Here is a 23,074-nt window from a genome sequence, read left to right as displayed (position 1 = left end):
TTCCCTACTCCCCTGGGAAGTTCCAGCTGTTCAAGTCTGTTCTTTCTCACTCCCTTGCTCGGAAACCCAACTGCCTACGGTGGCTTCCCACTCTCTTTTTCTTGACCACTTCCACTCTCATTCTCATGCCATCGCCATGTACTCTGATGGCTCTAAATCTTCTGACGGCGTTGGATTCGCAGCAGTGTTTCCGGACAGCATTGTGCAAGGGCATTTACTATCTTCGGCTAGCATTTTTACTGCTGAATTGTATGCCATTCTTGCAGCACTTATTCATATCACATCTATGCCTGTGTCATCATTTGTGGTTGTCTCAGACTCCCTCAGTGCTGTACAGGCTATACGGAAATTTGATACACCTCACCCCCTAGTTCTCTGTATCCAACTTTGGCTATGCCGTATCTCTACCAAGCATAAAGATATTGTTTTCTGTTGGGTCCCTGGTCATGTTGACGTTCAGGGCAATGAACAGGCAGACACTGCTGCGTGGTCAGCAGTACATGACCTACCAATTTCATATAGAGGTGTTCCATTTCCGGACTATTTTGCTGTAATAGCTACCCACCTTCGCACCCGTTGGCAACAACGTTGGTCTGCTCTGCTCAATAACAAACTTTGTTCTATTAAACCGAGTATAGGCTCCTGGCCGTCTTCTTGTCACCAGTGTCGAGGTTGGGAGACTACTCTCTCCCGCCTTCGCATTGACCATACTCGTCTTACTCATGGACATCTCATGGAGAGGCGCCCTGTTCCTCTCTGTGAGAATTGTCAAGTTCCATTATCAGTCAACCACATTCTGTTAGACTGCCTAATTTATCAACGAGCACGCAGAATTTACCTCCAACGTCGTCTCCACTCTACTACTCTCTCTTTACCTTCCCTTCTCGCTGATGGACCCACCTTTCATCCAGACTCTCTCACTGACTTTTTGACAACAACTGACTTACTCCACAAACTCTGATGATACCTTCAGCCCTTTCTACCTCAATCTCTTGCTACCTCCTACCCCGCTGTTTTCTGTAACCTACTAATCATCCCTCCCCCCTTCTGTATAGCCCTTGTGGCTTAGCGCTTCTTTTTTATTATAATAATAATAATTGTCTGTCAAGCTCCCTGTCTGTCTGTCTATCCATCTAGCTCTCTGTCTCAGAGAGAGCCACAAGACTGTGTCATCACGTTTACTCATATCTTAAGCAGAGTATAGCACTTCGTCTGGATTTTTTGGGTTATCCTAGGTAATTTACACTATGTATACTTGTCTTTATGTGTACCTGTGAGACAAAGATAGACAGAGACATTGAAAGAGATAGAGACAGACAGACAGACAGACAGATAGACAGATCCAGATAGACAAAGATAGAGACAGAGAGACAGTCAGAGATGGACATAGACACAGACAAACAAATGGAGCCAGGCCACCAGCAGCCGGCCAGCCATGCAGTTGGCCAGCCAGCCAATCAGCCAGTAAGCCAGCCTGCTGAACAAGTATTATGTTCCAGAATTGTTCATCTTTACTTAGGGCATAGGTTATAAGACATTCTGAACAGGTGTTGCACAAATGTTGCACATGGGTTATTATCGAGTTTTTTTTTATATTTCCTCTACCACTTATGGCCACGTCCATCTCAGAGCCACTAAACTCGGGGTCAACATCACTTTCCTCTTAAAATGGGAGAGTTAATACTACATGAAATCAGTGAATCCCAGGTGTTTGCCACGCTGCTTGCTCTAGCTGGCACTCATTTGAACTGGTGCTCCCACAAGGTACTAAGTGGTCCCAGATTTTTTTAATACAGTGCACACTGAGTGTTATGACCCATTCTATGCTGACAAGGCATCTCAGGCCATTCGTCCTATATTTGTAGGCAGGAAAAATAAAATATTTACATAAGTTTGGGCACTAGCAGTAAGAACATATATATACATTTGGACCGTTTACAGGTTAATCCATTCCGTGACCTAGCGCGTAACTCAATTTACTCGTACCGTGAAACCCAGGGTTTCGGCCATAATTCGTTCCAGGAGCTAGGCCTAAACGTGAAACGTCCGAAAGGTGAAGCAATATTTCCCATAAGAAATAATATAAATAAAATTAATCCGTTAAAGACCCTCAAAAATATTCACAAAAAATACATGTTTTAAATAATAACTATAGTTTTACATACACACAACACAGATAAATACATATACATATATAGATAAATTAAAATTTAAATAACATTTAAAATAACATTTACTTACCTTTATTGAAGAGACTTGCTGGCATCTAGAAGATAGGGAGGAGGAAAGAGGGCAGAATTATTGTTTGGAAGGAAAATCCCCTTCCATAAAGACTTTAGGTAACAAGTCCATATCTGGGGTTACTTCCCTTCTTTGTCTTTTAAGGCCACTAGGACCAGCTTGAGAGTCACTGGACCCCTGCCTCATAAAATAACTGTCAAAAGTGCTCTGTTTCTGGCATCTCTTTAAGATTTCCCTGAAGTGGGACAAGGTTTTGTCACTGAACATGTTGCGGATATGGCTTGTTTCAGCTTGGTCAGGGTGGTGTTTCTCTACAAAAGCTTGCACCCCAGCCCACATTGCACACACCTCCTTAATCTCTGAAGAAAGCACCTCCTTCACTCCCCCTTCCTCCTCCTCTGAAGCAAATTCCTGAGCTGTGGTCTGATGCTGTTCCAGTTGAAGCTTTTGCAGTTCGTCAGTGGTTAGCACTTTCCTTTGGTCCTCCACCAACTCTTCCACATCCTCGCCACTCACCTCAAGACCCATGGACTTGCCCAATGCCACAATACCTTCCACAACAGGCAGAGGGTCGGCAGGGTCAGGGTCAGCCTCAAACCCTTCAAAATCCCTCTCTTGGACACAATCTGGCCACAGTTTTCTCCAAGCAGAGTTCAAAATCCTGGAAGTCACTCCTTCCCAAGCCTTACCTATAAGGCTAATGCATTGGAGGATACTGAAGTGGTTCCTCCAGAATTACCTTAGGGTCAACTGAGTGTCTGAGGTCACTTCAAAGCACCTTTCAAACACTGCTTTGGTGTAGAGTTTTTTGAAGTTAGAAATGACCTGCTGGTCCATGGGCTGGAGGAGAGGAGTGGTGTTTGGAGGCAAGAACTTCACTGTAATGAAATTGAAGTCCCTAGACAATAAGTCTTCCAAGTTTGGAGGATGAACAGGAGCATTGTGCATTACCAGGAGGCACGTGAGTGGCAAATTATTTTCCAGGGGGTATTTTTTCACACTGGGGCCAAACACTTCATGGACCCACTCTTTGAAAATTTGCATCGTGACCCATGCCTTATTATTCGCTTTCCACAAGACGCGATTTATTCTTATGACATTGTTTTTCTTAAACACACTGGGATTTTCTGAGTGATACACAAGTAAAGGCTTCACTTTAAAATCACCACTAGCATTAGCACAGAACAAAAGAGTAAGCCTGTCTTTCATAGGCTTGTGTCCTGGCAGTGCCTTTTCTTCCTGAGTAATGTAGGTCTTCTTTGGTATTTTCTTCCAAAACAGGCCTGTTTCATCACAACTGAACACGTTGGGGTTTGAATTTTTCAGTCTCTACATACCCCTTAACCCTTTCAAGGTTTCCGACGTACTAGTATGGCTTACGCACCAGGGTTTTTGACGCACTAGTACGCCTAAATTCTAGCGCCCTCAAATCTAGTGAGAGAAAGCTGATAGGCCTACATATGAATGAATGGGTCTATGTGGTCACTGTGCGCAGTATAAAAAAAATCCTGCAGCACAGTGCGTAATGAGAAAAAAAAACTGACAGCGTTTTTGGTTTAAAACAGCAACTTTGCAGTGTATTTTCGTATGGTATTTATGATGGTATTCTAGTTTTCCTGGTCTCATTTTATAGAATGGAAGACATATTACAGAAATTGAGACGATTTTGATTGGTTTTACAATGAAAAGTACCTTGAAATTGTGCTCAAAGTAGCAGAAATCTTCGATTTTTGCCAAAGTTCAAAAGTAAACAGATCATGATTTGCGTCCAATACACGTCAGCTGGTGAGTCTAACATTCTTTCACAAGTGCGCTGATATTATTTATACCATTTCTGCACTAATGCAGTAGTCTGCATAACAGTAAATCTTCTATTTTTTGTGAGAATAAAAATTCAAAGTGGAAAGCAAAAGAATGTAAGAGGGGCATGGGGACGTGACTAATGAACAGAGGAAATGTTATTTTAGTGCCAGGAATGTCTTTCTTGTTTATTCTGGACCCTATTTGGAAATTGGCATCTTTTGAAATTTGTGTGAAATTGGCAAAAATTGCTAAATTCTGACCACTGTATTGGATAGTTGAAATCGGTAAATGGATGGTTTCTTGTACTCATTCAATAGAAAAAAATGGAGTTCTAGCGAAATAGTTATGATTTCTGTCGACTACTACACTAGAATTGGCCGAAAATAGGGCTCAAATTGGGCAAAATTGCCGATGTGTAAACATCGTAGAGACCGCTAACTTTGCAAGAGCATAATTCCGTAAGTTTTCCATCAAATTTTATACTTTTGGGGTCATTATGATCGGGAAAAGATTCTCTATCTTTTCATAAGATTTTTTTTTTTTTTTTTTTTTTTTTTTTTTTTTTTTTTTTTTTTTTTTGAAATTTGGGCGACCCTGAGAACAAGTCTGGGAGAGGGCCTGGTGACCCTGAAAGGGTTAAATTCACTCACGAAGTTTTCAGCCACACATTTGTCTGAACTTGCTGCCTCCCCATGCCTTACCACACTGTGTATGCCACTATGCTTCTTAAATCTGTCAAACCACCCTCTGTTGGCCTTAATTTCACTAACATCAGCACTGGTTCCAGGCATTTTCTTTATCAGATCAACATACAACTACCTTGCCTTCTCGCAAATGATCAACTCTGAAGCACTATCACCTGCTCTCTGTTTATTGTTGATCCACACTACCAACAGCTTCTCAACCTCTTCGGCTGTTGGTGATCTATTTTTGGATAACATGACAACACCTTTCACAGCATCAGCTTCCTTGAGTTCTTTTCTCTTCGTCAGGATAGAAGTGATAGTCGATTTGTTTTTGCCGTACATCCTGGCAAGCTCCCCCACACGAACACCACTCTCGTATTTTTCTATTATCTCCTTCACTGCTATGGTGTTCCTCACTTTCTTAATCACAGGGCCCATGTTGGCTTATTTCACAGTCACAATTAATGGATGGATGGCTGCCTGGCTGGCTAGCTGGCTGGCTAGCTGGCTGGCTGCCTGGCTGGCTGCCTGACTGGCTGGCTGCCTGCCTGGCTGCCTGCCTGGCTGGCTGGCTGGCTAGCTGCCTGCCTGGCTGGCTAGCTGGATGGCTGTCTGGCTGCCTGGCTGGCTGGCTGTCTGGTTGGCTAGCTGGATGGCTGGCTGGCTGGATGGATGGCTGCCTGGCTGGCAGGATGAGAGTGCCAACGCTAGACTGGCTCACGACGCCTGTGCGGGCAGGTGGACAGGTCTGGTACACCGACCAAAACCTGGGGCAACGGCCAAAACGTGGGACAAAATTTGGCCAAAAAAAGTGGGCGAAACCCAAAGCAGCTGATTCCCAGTCCGGCCGAAACCCGGGGTTTCACTGTACTATATCAGATCAATTTTCCTCATTTAAATTAATTGAAAAGCCATTAATCCTTTCCTGCATTCTGGAAACAAGACAAAATACTTGAATATGACACTAATATCAACTGTAAGGGTTATTTATCTATCACAGTTCATCTAATATGACATAATAAACAATATAATTAACACAGAAACATGATATATACTCTAGAATGAATAAAATAGGCCGTAATATGGTGGCAGAAGCAGCGGCGGAAGTGTCCAAAATTTCCTGTCTAACTTTGACTATAGTATCTTCCCATGCTCTTATTGTAAGAGAAAATGGAGTATTTGTGAGGCTAATTGCAGAAATATCATATATAAAAACATAATAAATCATAATACACTACAGAATGTAAAGAAATGTTAAACTGTTTATATAAAGTACATACACACTTGGAGTAGAGATAGTGGCAGATGTTGAGGGTGGGGGATGTTGAGGGTGCTGTGGCATATGATGTCAGTGGCCCTGTAAACCTCCAACATCAACATTGTTTTTTTTAATCACTGAACTTAACTGATACAATTTTAGTATCTACATAAGCTGGTATTGCCTGGCTAAGTCCATGGAAATCATCATGTTTTTCTTCTCAGCACTGTCCTTTGCACAAATTTTCTTAGGACCCACCATTAGAAAAAAAGAAATTTGGCCAAATGACTGTAAAAAAAATGCAAGCAAGCATGAGAAAACTGCTCCTACAGCGGTGTAAACGTGTACTGTTTACCGGATGTTTTGACATCAGCTGTGCCAACTAGCAGCAGCATTCTGAATTATTATTACATGCATATTATGTATTGTTATTATTATTATTATTATTATTATTATTATTATTAATTTAGGGAACTGAAGCTCTATCATTATAATAATAATAATAATAATAATAATAATAATATTATTATTATTATTATTATTATTATTATTATTATTATTATTATTATTATTATTATTATTATTAATTTAGGTAACTGGAGCACAGACCCAATTCCCTAGATCAAGAGCCTCTCACCAGCATCAAGGTTCATTGATGCTGGTGAGGGGCTCTTGATCTTGGGAAGTGGATCTGTGCTCTGGCTACCTAAATTAATAATAATAATAATTATAATAATAATAATAATAATAGTAATAATAATAATTAATAATTATTATTATTATTATTATAACAAACTCCGCCAACTCACTGCACTGTTTACCTCACTGTGGGAGCAGTTCTCTCATGCTTTGCTTACATTTTTGACCGTCATTTGGCCAAATTTCATTCTTCTAAGCATGGTTCCTAAGTAAGTGTAAAGGACAATGCTGAGAAGAAAAAGAGGATGATTTCCATGGAATTAAAGCATGAAATCAGATAAACAAGTGAGGTGTCCAGGGTTTGCATTGATGGGGAAGCAGGGGGAGCTGGCTCGTAACTCAGAGCAAAAAATCAACCCAGGGACAGCCCATATCTCAAAAAACTCGTACGTTGGGGCACTCATAAGTCAAGGTTCCGCTGTACTAGTACAACAGTGTTATGAAGTAGTAGTGATTAGTGAAAAAGAGGGCTAGAGGGTGGAGACTTCGTTAAGAGGTAGTAGTAGTAGTAGTAGTAGTAGAAGTAATAGTGGAGATAGTCTAAGAAGAAGAGAAAAGAGGAACACTACAGGAGAGATAATGACCCATGAGGGTGGGATGAAACCCCATAGGGCAGAACCCACTTAGCTAGAAGATAGGAAAGGCAATGAAAATATAGGAAAGAACAGGAGATAAAGATGAGGTTAACCCTTTGACTGTTTTCGACGTATAAATACGTCTTACGAGCCAATGTTTCTGACGTATATATACTCAATAATTCTAGCAGCTTCAAATCAAGTGGGAGAAAGCTGGTAGGCCCACATGTGAGAGAATGGGTCTGTGTGGTCAGTGTGCACCACATAAAAAAAATCCTGCAGCACACATTGCGTAATGAGAAAAAAAAAAACTCTGATCGTTTTTTTGGAATAAAACGCCGACTTTGAGGTGTATTTTCGTATAGTATTTATCGTTGTATTCGCGTTTTCATGGTCTTAGGTGATAAAATGGAAAACATATTACAGAAATAGAGATGATTTTCATTACTTTTACGATGAAAACGACCTTGAAACTGAGCTCAAAGTAGCGGAAATGTTCGATTTTTACCAATGTTCAAGAGTACATAAATCACACCACACGTCCAATACACGTCAACTGGGGAGTCTAATATTCTTTCACTAGTGCACTGATATTATTTATACCATTTTTACAATAATGCAGTCGTCTGCATAACAGTAAATTTTGTATTTTTTTTGTATGAATAAAAAATCAAAATAGAAAGCAATAATAATATAAGAGGGGCCTAGAGATGTGACTAATGAACAGAGCATATGTTATTTTAGTGCCACGAATGTCTACCTTGTTTATTCTGGACCCTATTTTGAAATTGGCATCTTTTTTATTTTGCGTGAAATTGGCCAAATTGCCAATTTCTGACCACCATATTGGGTAGTCCAAATTAGTAAATGGGAGGTTTCTTGTACTCAGCTGATAGATAAAATGGAGTTCTAAAGAAATAGCTATGAGTTTGGTCAACTGGAACAATGGAATTGGCTGAAAATTGGGCTCAAAGTCGGCGAAATCGCCGATACGCATATGTCGCCGAGACCGCTAACTTCGCGGGAGCATAATTCCACGAGTTTTCGACCAAATTTCGAACTTTTGGTGTCATTACCATCGGGAAAAGATTCTCTATCATTTCATAAGAAAAAATAATTTTTTTTTTTTTCAAAAATTGAGCGACATAGAATGACAGTTTCAGAGAGGGGCCTGAAACAGTCAAAGGGTTAAGTCATGAGTGTTGTGGTTCAAGTCAGTCCAAAACATTGTTATAAGCTTCAGTCTCGTATGTGCACGTTATTTGTGTGTATTCTTGTACTATGAAGTAATGATATGAAATACAGTGGACCCTCGACCAGCGATGGCATCGATTAACGATAAATCTGACTAGCGATACATTTTATCGCAAAAATTTTGCGTCGATTAGCGCTAAAAAACTCGACCAACACTATTCCTTCCGTCTGAGACGCGTCCACTTCTGGTCAGTGTTTACAAGCCAGCCAGCCACCGCGGTCGCTTCCAAGCATACAATCGGAACATTTCATATTATCACAGCCTTTTTAGTGATTGCACCTGCAAAATAAGTCACCATGGGCCCCAAGAAAGCTTCTAGTGCCAACCCTACAGCAAAAAGGGTGAGAATTACAATGGATATGAAGAAAGAGATCATTGCTAAGTATGAAAGTGGAGTGCATGTCTCCGAGCTGGCCAGGCTGTACACAAAATCCCAATCAACCATCGCTACTATTGTGGCCAAGAAAACGGCAATCAAGGAAGCTGTTCTTGCCAAAGGTGCAACTATGTTTTCGAAACTGAGATTGCAAGTGATAGAAGATGTTGAGAGACTGTTATTGGTATGGATAAACAAAAAACAGATAGCAGGAGATAGCATCTCTCAAGCGATCATATGTGAAAAGGCTAGGAAGTTGCATGACGATTTAATTAGAAAAATGCCTGCAACTAGTGGTGATGTGAGTGAATTTAAGGCCAGCAAAGGTTGGTTTGAGAGATTTAAGAATCGTAGTGGCATATATAGTGTGATAAGGCATGGTGAGGCTGCCAGTTTGGACCAAAAAGCAGCTGAAAAATATGTGCAGGAATTCAAGGAGTACATAGACAGTGAAGGACTGAAACCTGAACAAGTGTTTAATGGTGACACTGACAATGTTGTGAAACACTTTAGGAATGTCATAAAGGAACGGGAAGTACAGGCCTCTATGGGCAGATATGTTGTGCGACAGAGGTCCAGTGACTCTCAAGCTGGTCCTAGTGGCATTAAAAGAAGAAGGGAAGTAACCCCGAAAAAGGACTTTCTACCTCAAGTCCTAATGGAAGGGGATTCCCCTTCTAAACACTAAGACCATCAACACACTCCCCTCTTCCCATTCCCATCAATCATCACCAGATCTTCAATAAAGGTAAGTGTCATGTAACTGTGCATGTCTTCTTCAGTTTGTGTGTATTAAAATTAATATTTCATGTGTTAAAAAAAAAAATTTTCAATACTTTTGGGTGTCTTGCACGGATTAATTTGATTTCCATTATTTCTTATGGGGAAAATTAACTTGACTAACGATTATTTTGACTAACGATGAGCTCTCAGGAACGGATTAATAGCGTTAGTCGAGGGTCCACTGTACTCTAGTGTCATTGTTTCAGTTGAACCTGTATATCATGTCTATACATGTCTTCATACAAAACATTTCAATATAAATTGTGTTCATTATTTTACTGACAGTTCGAAGCTGTTAATACATCGTTTACGTGTAGACATTCAGCATCTCAAGATGGAAGGCATCCCAGGACTTGACACTTGTGATCGTATTGTTGGTGTTGGCAAGCATCTGTGTGGAGGAGCCACTGGTAAGAGATATTTATAAGGTTTTATCTTGCCCTCTCCAGTATAAGTCTAGGAGTATTATTACATAGTACTATAGTGCAAGATCCCTCATCGGTTACTATGATGACACAACTCTGCTACCATTACTATGATGACACAACTCTGCTACCACAATTAGCGTAATACCGTAAATATCGTTCATGACCAGTACATTTATCTAGTTTTCAGATTTTCAGGAAATTTTTATGAGAAATTGAGATAAGTATCAGAATGATGTTCCAGAAGTCTAAAAGTGATTGCCCAAATTAAAAATGTTTTGCTTGACATTGCATTACTTAATTACATTTATCCAAAAAAGATGGAAATTGCAAAAGTATTATACATGAGTTTATGTGATTAAGGAAAGTATATATGAATGCCTCTAAAAATTAGTAAAAACATGTTGTGGTTTAATTAAGGAGAATCGGCAGCCAAAGTAACTCGTGCTTGGTTTGTTTAGCAGATGCCATAACAACAATAGAACAATAGATGTTAAAAACCTAAAGTACAGTGGACCCCCGCATAACAATCAGCTCCCAACTCGACCAGTTATGTAAGTGTATTTTTATAAGTGCTTTTGTAGGTGTATTTTTGGGGGTCTGAAACGGACTAATCTAATTCACATTATCTCTTATGGGAACAAATTCGGTCTATAACGGCACCCAAACAGACTTCTGGATTGAAATAATATCGTTATGCGGGGGTCCACTGTATATATAACATGATATCTTAATGCATACTATTAAAGTTTATCTTCAGTCCTATGCTATAAAATTACAGTAAGACCCCACTTGTATGCTAGGTTAGGTTCCAGTTTATCACCAGAAAACAGAACGCTATTATTTCCACTTATGGTATAAACCTTGGTAATAAATACCGACAAGTTGGTTTAGAAAGACACGTAAGCAAACACTATGACATATTTATTAGAAAACGTTTCGGTCCTGGGACCTTGATCACTTCTCAAGGTCCCAGGACCTTGATCACTTCTCAAGGTCCCAGGACCGAAACGTTTTCTAATAAATATGTCATAGTGTTGCTTACATGTCTTTCTAAACCATTTCCACTTATAAATGCATATAAATGCCAGATAACAAGTTTACACTAACATGTATCAAGTTAGCAATAGAACTAGGCATTTAAAAAGCAATAAAAAGTAAAATACACACACAATACACTCATTACTTACCTCAAAATATTTGTAGTTTTAATGTAAAGTGAGAGGCAAGTAGTATTTATTATAAGAGGTCAGGTGTGGTAGGTATAGTGTAATAAAGTAAACCTCCCCCGTGCTTAAATTGGTCACATGTGGTGTATAAATTTTTGGTGATGAGCTTCAGAAATTTTCATTGTTATTATTGATAATAGTGTGCTTATTACTATTTGTGTAAACTATACTGTAAATCATTTCCACCCTTTTCCTCTCTGCAACGGCAAACATAGTCAGATTATTATTGATACATAAACAGGTCATCTGTAGTTGATTTGCAAAAAAAAATTATTACTGTGGAAGCTGTAAGTCAACTAAAGAAAGGTATTTGAATTCTGGCCATTCTTGCAGGTCGATTTTCTATTATTGATGGTTCCAATATGTTTTCACGAGAATTCTTGTTTATCTGTAATATAGGGTATGAAGTTTATTCTTTTTAATCTGATTGTTTTTTCTAACATTAGTAATCAGTGTAATAATTAGTCTGAGTAGAAATAAGGTTTGTAGAGGTGAGTTGACCTCCTGGTGTAGGAGTGCTGGGAAGAGCTTGGATACCCGAGTGGGAATTCTGTTCAAACAATGGAGGGAAGCACGAGGAGAAGAAATTTGTAAACTATCCTCCACTCCCATCTCTGGTGTCTTGCTTAAGCAGTTTTTTTTGACTGTTCATGTACACCTCTCTGCTGCTAACAAGGTTTAGCAGCAACCAGGCTCTTCCCCCAAGAGATACCTACAAACCTTGAAAGGTATCAGTTGTTGGAGAGATACTGAGGAAAAGAGATAGTTTTCTAGAGACCCTGCAAACCCTAGCCCTGGAGGATCAGCTGAAACAAGCCATATCTGCAACATGTTTAGTGACAAAACCCTGTCCCACTTCAGGGAAATCTTAGAGATGCCAGAAACAGAGCACTCTGGACAGTTATTTTGTGAGACGGGGTCCAGTGACTCAAGCTGGTCCTAGTGGCATTAAAAGACAAAGAAGGGAAGTAACCCCAGAGAAGGTTTTGCTACCTAAAGTCTTTATGGAGGGTGATTTCCCTTCCAAACACTAACTCCTCCCTCTTTCCTCTTCCCTATCATCCAGAAGCCAGCATTAGCCTTCAATAAAGGTATGTAATACTTACATAATTGTTAAAAAAAAAAAAATTGTGAATGTTTTTGTCTGGAACAGATTAATTTTTTTTTTTTTTTTTAAGTCGGCCGTCTCTCACCAAGGCAGGGTGACCCAAAAAGAAAGAAAATCTCCAAAAAGAAAACACTTTCATCATCATTCAACACTTTCACCTCACTCACACATAATCACTGTTTTTGCAGAGGTGCTCAGAACACAACAGTTTAGAAGCATATACATGTACGTATAAAGATACACAACATATCCCTCCAAACTGCTAATATCCTGAAACCCCTCCTTTAGAGTGCAGGCATTGTACTTCCCATTTCCAGGACTCAAGTCCGGCTATACTTCCGTTAATTCTTATGGGAAATGTTAATTCGGTTTTCGGCCATTTCGGTTATCGGCTGTCCTTCTGGAACGGATTATGGCTGATAACCGGGGGTCCGCTGTATAAAATAATAATAACATTACATTTACCTTTACTGAAGACTTCTGGGTGGGTGGAAGATGGGAGGAGGGGATAGGAGGAAGGTGTACACTATTGTTTGGAAGGGGAATCCCCTTCCATAAAGACTTCAGGTACCAAGTCCTTATCTGGGGTTACTTCCCTTCTTTGTTTTTTAATGACACTAGGAACAACTCGAGTCACTGGACCCCTGTCACACAAAATATCTGTCCAGAGAGCTCTGTTTCTGGTGTTTCTTTAAGATTTGTCTGAAGTTGGACACAACACTTGTCATTGTACATGTTGCCAATATAGCCTGTAACAGTTTTGTCAGGGTGAAGTTCATCTATAAATAATTGCACTTCAGTCTACTTTGCACAAATGTCCTTAATCTTTGAAGAAGGCACCTTCCTCCATCTCCCTTCCTCCTCCTCTGCAGCAATTTCCTGAGCTGTGGTCTCTAGCTGTTGCAGATGAAGCTCTTGCAACTCTGCAGTGGTTAGTTCTTCATTGTGGTCCTCCACTAACTCTTCCACATCCTCGAAATTCACATCCAACCCATGAAATTCCCCAGTGACACAGTACTTACCACAACTAGCATAGGCTCCTTAGGGTCAGCTCCAAACCCTTCAAAATCCCTCTCTTGTACACATTGTGGCCACAATTTTCTCCAAGCAGAATTCAAAGTTCTGCTAGTCACTCCCTCCCAAGCCTTACCTATAAGGTTTATGCAAGTGAGGATATCGAAGTGATCTTTCCAGAACTCTCTTAGGGTCAGTTCAGTGTCTGAGGTCACTTCAAAGCACTTTTGAAACACTGCTTTGATGTACAGTTTTTTGAAGTTTGAAATGACCTGCTGGTCCATGGGCTGGAGGAGAGGAGTTGTATTAGCGGGCAAGAACTTCACCATGATGAAACTAAACTCCTCCACCATTTGCTCTTCTAAGTCTGTAGGATGAGCAGGAGCATTGTCCAGGAGATATTTCTTCACACTGGGGCCAAACACTTCATTAACCCTTTGACTGTCGCAAGCCCCTTCCTGAAATTGTCATTCTATGTCACAAAATTTTTGGAAAAAAAAAATTATTTTTTCTTATGAAATGATAATCTTTTCCCAATGGTAATGACACCAAAAGTATGAAATTTGGTTGAAAACTCACGGAATTGCACTCCCACAAAGTTAGCGGTCTCGGCGACATATACGCATTGGCAATTTCGCCGACTTTGAGCCCTGTTTTTGGCCAATTCTGTTGTACCAGTTGACCAAACTCATAGCTATTTCTTTAGAATTCCATTTTTTCTATCAGTTGAGTACAAGAAACTGCCCATTTACCGATTTGAACTACCCAATAAAGTGGTCAGAAATTGGCAATTTGGCCAATTTCATGCAAATTAAAAAAGATGCTAATATCAAAATAGGGTCCATAATAAGCAATGTAGACATTCTTGGCACTAAAATAACATATCCTCTGTTCATTAGTCATGTCTCTAGGCCCCTCTTATATTATTATTGCTTTCTATTTTTATTTTTTATTCATACAAAAAATACAAAATTTACTGTTATGCAGACTACTGCATTATTGTAAAAATAGTATAAATAATATCAGTGCACTAGTGAAAGAATATTTGACTCCCCAGTTGACGTGTATTGGACGTGTGGTGTGATTTGCTGACTCCTGAACATTGGTAAAAATCAAACATTTCTGCTACTTTGAGCTCAATTTCAAGGTCATTTTCATCATGAAACTAATCAAAATCATCTCTATTTCTGTAATATGTTTTTTCATTTTATCATGTGAGACCATGAAAACGAGAATGCAGTGATAAGTACTATACGAATATACACCTCAAAGTCGGCGTTTTAATCCAAGAAAACGGTCAGTTTTTTTATTTTTTCTCATTATGCACTGCGTGCTGCAGGATATATTTTATGTAGTGCACACTGACCACACAGACCCATTCTCTCACATGTGGGCCTACTAGCGTTCTCCTGCTTGATTTGAAGCCGCTACAATTATTGAGTACGTATATATACGTCCAAAACACTGGCTCGTAAGACGTATATATATATATATATACGACCAAAACAGTCAAAGGGTTAAACCAGTCCAGGAAAATTTCCCTTGTGACCCATGCCTTACTGTTAGCCTTCCACATCACACACAAATTACTCTTGGCAACACTGTTTTTCTTGAACACTGGAAATTTCAGAGTGATACACCAGTAAAGGCTTCACTTTGCAATCCCCACTAGCATTGCTACAAAACATGAGAGTTAGCCTGTCTTTCATAGGCTTGTGTCCTGGGAATGCCGTTTCCTCCTGCGTGATGTAGGTCCTCTTTGGCATTTTCTTCCAGAAGAGGCCTGTTTCGTCACAATTGAACACTTGTTGGGGCTTGAATTCTTCAGTGTCTATGTACTCCTTAAACTCCTGTACAAACTTCTCAGCTGCTTTTTTGTCAGAACTGGCAGCCTCACCATGCCTTACCACACCGTGTATGCCACTATGCTTCTTAAATCTCTCAAACCAACCTTTGCTGGCCTTAAAATCACAAGCATCACCACTCGTTGCGGGCATTTTCTTTATGAGATCATCATGCAACTGCCTTGCCTTTTCACATACTATTATTAGCTGCATAATACTATCTCCTGCTAACTGTTTTTGGGTAATTCACACCAATAATAACCTTTCCAATTCTTTGAAGGTTTGCGATCTCTTTTTTGTCAGCATAAATACCCCTTTTGCAACAACAGCACACTTTATTTCCTTTCCCTTCACCACGATCGAAGGGATGGTTGAGTGGGGTTTGCCATACATCCTGGCAAGTTCTGTAACAAGCACTCCGCTCTCATATTTTTCAATGATTTACTTCTTGAATTCAATCGTGTTCCTCACTTTCTTTACCAAAGGGCTTGCACTAGCTTTTTTTTGGCCCATGGTGACTTATTTAGCAGTTACAAGCACAAAAAAACAATGGATTATTATGAAATGTGTTGTATGAACCCGTGGGGTGATGGTCACGTGCTGGTAAACAATGGCACACTGAGTGTGAATAGTGTGGGAGACTGACTTTGTTTGCGCAGATGGGCGGTCGCGTACCAGATGGTCGCCGAATCACGAGTCCAATCATGAACTGCAAAGCTAAATTTTGCCGAAAAATGGCAGGGGTCCACTGTACAATACACTCATTACTTTCCTTAAAATATTTGTAATCTTAATTTAGGGTGAGAAGTGTGAAGTTATAGGTAGTAGGTTGGTAGACAGCAACCGCCCAGGGAGGTACTACCGTCCTGCCAAGTGAGTGTAAAACGAAAGCCTGTAATTGTTTTACATGATGGTAGGATTGCTGGTGTCCTTTTTTCTGTCTCATGAACATGCAAGATTTCAGGTACGTCTTGCTACTTCTACTTACACTTAGGTCACACTACACATACATGTACAAGCACATATATACACACCCCTCTGGGTTTTCTTCTATTTTCTTTCTAGTTCTTATTCTTGTTTATTTCCTCTTATCTCCATGGGGAAGTGGAACAGAATTCTTCCTCCGTAAGCCATGCGTGTTGTAAGAGGCAACTAAAATGCCGGGAGCAAGGGGCTAGTAACCTCTTCTCCTGTATATATTACTAAATGTAAAAGGAGAAACTTTCGTTTTTCCTTTTGGGCCACCCCGCCTCGGTGGGATACGGCCGGTGTGTTGAAAGAAAGAAGAAAGTGTGAAGTATTTATTGTAAGAGGTCAGGTGTTGTAGGTATGGTAGTCAGGTGTGGTAGGCATGGCCACCCCCACCCATACGTAATATACATTTAAAACACCCTAGAGCAATAAAATGCATATACTGTACACTAATCTTAAAATATTTGTAGTCTTAATGTAGGGTGAGAGGTGAGTAAACAAGATAAAAATGAATAAGAGAGAGAGAGAATGAGTAAATGAGAGAGGACAAAGCCACAGAGTATATAAACAAGTAGACGAACACGTTTGGTTACAGTTGATACATGGTCATTTCCATGTTTGTGAAGCTTATACCATAATGCAAACGCCTTACATTGTGTACAAGTTGTCTCCACATTGGTACAGTAGAATAAATAAAGAGCAACACAAACCATACCACAGGTGAGGTTAGAACCCACAATCAGAGAGTCTTAAAACTCCAGACTGTCGCGTTAACCAGTGGGCATTTATGGTCATAGTGGTGCTTATGCTAACCTTCCTATGGTGTATTTATATACCTAGTTGGATGAATCTTATGAAGCTAGCTGGCCCAGTGGCTAACGCGATGGTCTGGAGTTTTAAGACTTTTAAGATTCTGATCGCGAGTTCTAACCCCATCCATGGTAAGGTTTGCTCGCAATCGTGTCATTACGATTTCATGAGTCAAGTTAAAGAGCAACACTCCTATTCTCATGTAACACACCATTTTTAGAAAGAATGAAGCTCTGAGTGAAGGCATATGAAAGGAATAATTTTCTGCAGTTATCCCCAGTAATACTATTGTGTATACATTTTCTTTGGTGTTAAACTAGAGAAAATGTTATTCTTTCCGACACTTCAACAAAATGACTGAAAAACATCTCATACTTATATTAATTTATTCTACTGTGGGGTGTATTTATCATATTTATGTGTTACATAGCATGTTTATTACATATAATTTTGAAAAAATATCATAGATGGATTAATCAGAATGTCTATATTAATGTAATATATGACGTTTAATGTGCCTCAGAGTGATTATTATTGTGTGTTGTTATTATTATCATTATTATTATCATTGGGGCTCTGGTGGCCTGGTGGCTAACGCTCTCGCTTCACACCACGAGGGCCTGGGTTCGATTCCCAGCCAGAGTAGAAACATTGGGCGTGTTTCTTTCCACTTGTTGTCTATGTTCCCCATCTTAAACGGGTACCTGGGTGTTAGTCGACTGGTGTGGGTCGCATCCTGGGACACTGACCTAATTTGCCCGACATGCGGAGCATAACAAGGGGCTTTCTATATATTAGTATGTCATTGTTGTCAGCTAGGCCTGTATACCATGTACATGTAGTAAATAAAGATACTATTATATTATTATTATTAACCCTTTCAGGGTCCGTCCCGTAGATCTACGGCTTTACGTTCAGGGTCCAAATCATAGATCTGTGCCATGAGCTCAGTTCACTTTGATAAACTCTGAGTAGTAAATTTGGGCCTAGATATGAGAGAATACATCTATGTGGTATGTGTGCACCACATAAAACAAATCCTGCAGCACACAGTGTATAATGAGAGAAAAAAAACTGAGACCGTGATTTTCGATTAAAACAGCGAGTTTGCAGTGTTTTATCGTATGTTGTATGTTTTTTATAGTTGTACAGTGGACCCCCGAATTTCGTGATTAATCCGTTCCAGAGACCCCGCCGAAGGTCGAAATTCAAGAAACTCAAAACCATTTTCCCCATAAGAAATAATGGAAATAAAATTAATCCGTTCCAGACACCCAAAAATATTAAAATAATTTTTTTTTTTTTTTCAAATTAAATAAAGATTTACATAATGAAAACAATCAGAAATCAAGTACATGCATTTAAAATAAATAATAATAACATTACACTTACCTTTACTGAAGACTTCTGGGTGGATGAAAGATGGGAGGAGGTGATAGGAGGAAGGTGTACACCAATGTTTGGAAGGAGAATCTCCTTCCATTAGGACTTTAGGTAGCAAGTCCTTATCTGGGATTACTTCCCTTCTTCTTTTAATGCCACTGGGAACAACTTGAGAGTCACTGGACCCCTGGCGCACAAAATATCTATCCAGAGAGGTCTTTTTCTGGCGTTTCTTTAAGATTTCCCTGAAGTGGGACACAACACTGTCATTGTACATGTTGCAGATACGGCTTGTTTCAGCTTGATCAGGGTGATACTTTTCAACAAAACTTTGCAACTCATTCCACATTCCACACATGTCCTTAATCACTGAAGAAGGCACCTCATCCACTCCCTCTTCCTCCTCCTCCTCCTCCTCCTCCTCCTCCTCCTCCTCCCCTGAAGCAAGTTCCTCGGCTGTGGTCTGATGCTGTCCCAGTTGAAGCTCTTGCAGTTCGTCAGTGGTTAGCTCTTCCCTGTGGTCCTCCACCAACTCTTCCACATCCCTGTCACTCACTTTATTTACCAAAGGGCTTGCACTAGCTTTCCTTGGGTCCATGATGACTTATTTAGCAGTTGCAAGCACAAAAAACAATGGATTATTATGAAATGTATTGTATGAACCAGCAGGGTGATGGTCATGTGTTGGTAAACAATGGCACACTGAGCATGAATGGCGTGGGAGACTGGCTTTGTGTGCGCGGTGATGGGCGGACGGGTACCAGACGGTCGCCGAAACACGAGTTTTTTTCATGAAACTCGAGGCCAAATTTTTCCCAAAAAACTTGCCGAAGGTCGAATTTCGCGAAAGTCGAGGCTGCCGAATAGCAGCCTCGACTCGAATGGAAGACATATTACAGAAATAGAGATGATTTTGATTGGTTTTAGCACTGGAAATGGCTTGAAACTGAGCTCAAAGTAGCGGCAATGTTAAATTTTTGCCGATGTTCAAGAGTAAACAAACTACCTCACACGTCTAATACACGCCAGCTGGTGGGTCTGATATACATTCACAAATGTGGTGATGATATTTATACAATTATTACAATATTGCATAATGGTAAATCTTCTATTTTTTGGTGTGAATAAAAATTCATTATGTGAATAAAAAATCAAAATGGAATTTATTTGTAAAGCCTCAAAACATAACTATGAACAGAGGAAATGTTAGTTTAGTGCCAGGAATACCTACATTCTTTATTCTGGACCCAATTTTGAAATAGGAATATTTTGAACTTTGTGTTAAATTGGCCAAATTACCAATTTCCGATCACTTTATTTTGTAGTTGAAGCAATTGACTTGGTGATTTCTTGTGCTCAATCGATAGAATAGAAGTAATACTAGTGAAATAGATAAGAATTTGGTCGACTGGAATAATGTAATTTGCCTAAAATGGGAGTCAAAGTCGGCAAAATCGCTGATTCGTAAATATTGCTGACACATCAAAATTCGCGAGAGCATAATTTCGTCAATTTTCCATCAAATTTCGGAATTTTTGTTTTATTACCTTCACAAAAAGATTCTCTACCATTTCGTAAGAAAAAATAAAAAAAAAATTTTTTTAAATTCTTGGACACTTCACTGATAGTGATTTTAATGTGTACCTGCACACCAGCACAGTGTGTAGGTCTATTTAGGTACCGGTACACATAAGTATTGTGAATATTATAATTATTATTATCATTATTATGTGAGCAAATCACCTGCAGGAGGCATACAGGGCATTACCTGAATTCTTACCTGCAAGTAATTTGGGTGAGGTAAGTGGGACTTAAGTCACAGCAGGTCACCTAACTGCAACTCCCTCAATGCCCTCTCTCTACCACTCTCACAAAAAGCTAGACCTGACATTTAATTAGTAATTACAATATTAGACATTAATAACAGTTAGGGTAAATTATAAAATAATGTGGACTGTGTATGATTAGCCTTTCTGGGTACACAAAAGAAATTGGTATTAACACTTAGCATTTAATTACTGGAAGACAATGCTGATAGAACACACCCTGACATTACCCTACCAGCTAGGATTTACAATGGCCAGCACAAAAAGCGCCACTTAGCTAAGGTGTGTTGTTAGGAAGGATTCGTTGAAGTCCTCTGTTTTACCGTCCTGATTGCCAAATTGTAAGGGCTTTCCACACTATTTATCCCAATTCTTCAGGAATGTGTCAGCAATTTCTAAATTGTGGATTGAGGCCAATATACACCAATTGACCTTTGAGAACACCTGATTACATTGCACAATTCAGTCCAGTGTTCACACATTATATTCAGTATGGCATCTCTCCCATGTCACTCCACAGCTGTTCTACACCCCCCCCCCCCCACTTGAAATTTTCGAAACGGTCAGATCAGCATCATGTTTTATTACACAGTTATTATATTATTCATATGTTCTACATTTAGGAAATTGTAAAAAATTTCCACAGGTATAATTATCAGAGTACAGCCTCTCCTCACTTAGTGGTGTACTCGTTTACCAATGACTCAGACTTATGACGGGCTCTCTGACCAGTATGCATACCTAAATAATGTACAGTGGAACCTCGGTTTTCGTGATTAATCCATTCGAAAAAGTCTGACGAAAACCGAAACATACAAAAACTGAAGCAATATTTCCCATAAGAATAATGTAAATCCAATTAATCCATTCAAGGCACCCAAAAATATTAACAAAAAATACATTTTATAGAGAATAATGATAGTTTTACATACAGAAAACAATGAGAAATAAATGTAAATTTATTTATTTATTTATTTTATTTATTTATTAATTTGAACATGATACAGAGAAGTACAAAAGAATACAGTAAAATGCAGCATACCAAAGCCACTTGAATGCATAGCATTACTGACTGCACCCTTGCCAATGCTCATCAAACATCAGCTCTTATCAAATATTATCTCATCTTATCACGTCACTGTCAGGGGTGGACTTTGTTTTTCATGCTTCAAGGGAACTTATTATTTTATCATCATCCTCATCATCGTCCTCATCCTTATCATCCTCATCCTCCTCCTCATCCTCCTCATCCTCATCCTCCTCCTCATCCTCCTCCTCATCCTCCTCCTCATCCTCCTCATCCTCATCCTCTTCCTCCTCATCATCATCCTTATCCTCATCCTCCTCCTCCTCCTCCTCCTCCTCCTCCTCCTCCTCCTGCCAGCATAGTTGCTGATCCCTGTGTTGTATAGGATATCATAGTATCATCCATGTGCTTTAGATAGGAGATCCCTTTTAGGCCTGTGACTGTATGACGTCACGGGATGCAGCTTGAGTGTGAGGCAAGCTACCTCAGCGTTTGACATAGGCAGGACAAGGCAGAGGCGGCTCCATCTCCCATTACCAGAGTCTGACAATATATCGTTACCATCCAACAAGTGTGTCTACCTTCAACCCTCGATATCTCCTTTTAAGAACCCCTACGATACTCCTCCTCCTCCTCCTCCTCCCTCCTCCCTCCTCCTCGCCCCTCATCATCATCATCATCATCATCATCATCATCATCATCATCATCATCATCATCATCATCATCATCATCATCATCATCATCATCCTCATCCTCATCCTCATCCTCATCCTCCTCCTCCTCCTCCCTCCCTTCTCTTCCCTCCTCCCTCCCTTCTCTTCCCTCCTCCTCCTCCTCCCCTCCTCCTCCCCCTCCCCCCTCCCCCTCCTCCTCCTCCTCCCCCCTCCTCCTCCCCCCTTCCTCCTCCTCCCCCTCCTCCTCCTCCCCCTCCTCCTCACCCCTCCTCCCTCCTCACCCCTCCTCCTCCTCACCCCTCCTCTCCTCACCCCTCCTCCCTCCTCACCCCTCCTCCTCCTCTCCCTCCTCCCCCCTCCCCCTCTTCCTCTTCCCCCCTCCCCCTCTTCCTCCTCCCCCCTCCCCCTCCCCTCATCATCATCATCATCATCATCCTCTTCCTCATCCTCTTCCTCCTCCTTTTCCTCTTCCTCCTTCCTCCTCCTTCCTCCTTCCTCCTCCCTCTCCCCCTCCTCCTCCTCCCCCTCCTTCTCCTCCCCCTCCCCTCCTTCTCCTCCCCCTCCCCTCCTTCTCCCTCCCTCCTTTTCCTCCTCCCTCCCTCCCCTCCTTTCCTCCTCCTCCTCCCCTCCTCCTTCCTCCTACCCCTCCCTCCCCTCCTCCTACCTCTACTTCCTTCCTCCCTCCCAGTACTCCTTCCTCCCTCCTAGTACTCCCTACCTCCTACTCCTTCTCTCCCGCTGCTCTCCCACTGCTCCTCCCTACTGCCCTCCTCCCACTCCTCCTACTACCTCCTACTACCCCTCCTACTACCTCCCTACTACCCTACTACCTACTACTACCTACTACTACTACTACTATCTACTACTACTACTACTACTACTACCTCCACTACCACTGCTCCCACTGCTCATGCTCACTACTACTACTCACTACCTATTCTCTACCACTACTAATTCCCTACTACTCCCATTATCCCTACCACTACCACACTCCCCACTACTACTCCCACCAACCTACACCCTCCACACCCTACCTGATCCACCACTACCACCACTACTCCGCCACCACACTACTGCCACCACATC

The 23,074-nt window shown here is 40.6% G+C and overlaps 1 protein-coding gene across 3 annotated transcripts in view; it reads left to right on the top strand.

Annotated features, from left to right (window-relative positions):
- The window catches only part of LOC128698409 (tRNA:m(4)X modification enzyme TRM13 homolog), a gene marked incomplete at its 5' end in the record, with an annotated part of 130,639 nt that overhangs the window by 79,106 nt on the left and 28,459 nt on the right, over window positions 1-23,074 (top strand). For 2 of the 3 annotated variants that reach the window (XM_070104388.1, XM_070104389.1), the window contains 1 exon segment: window positions 9,962-10,086. In XM_070104388.1, coding sequence (XP_069960489.1) covers window positions 9,962-10,086 — 125 coding nt within the window. 3 annotated transcript variants of the gene reach the window in all.

This window comes from Cherax quadricarinatus, chromosome 91 (assembly GCF_038502225.1).
Source record: "Cherax quadricarinatus isolate ZL_2023a chromosome 91, ASM3850222v1, whole genome shotgun sequence".
Lineage (NCBI taxonomy): Eukaryota > Metazoa > Arthropoda > Malacostraca > Decapoda > Parastacidae > Cherax > Cherax quadricarinatus.
Note: the sequence above shows the minus strand (reverse complement) of the source record. Positions and strands in the feature narration are given on the sequence as shown.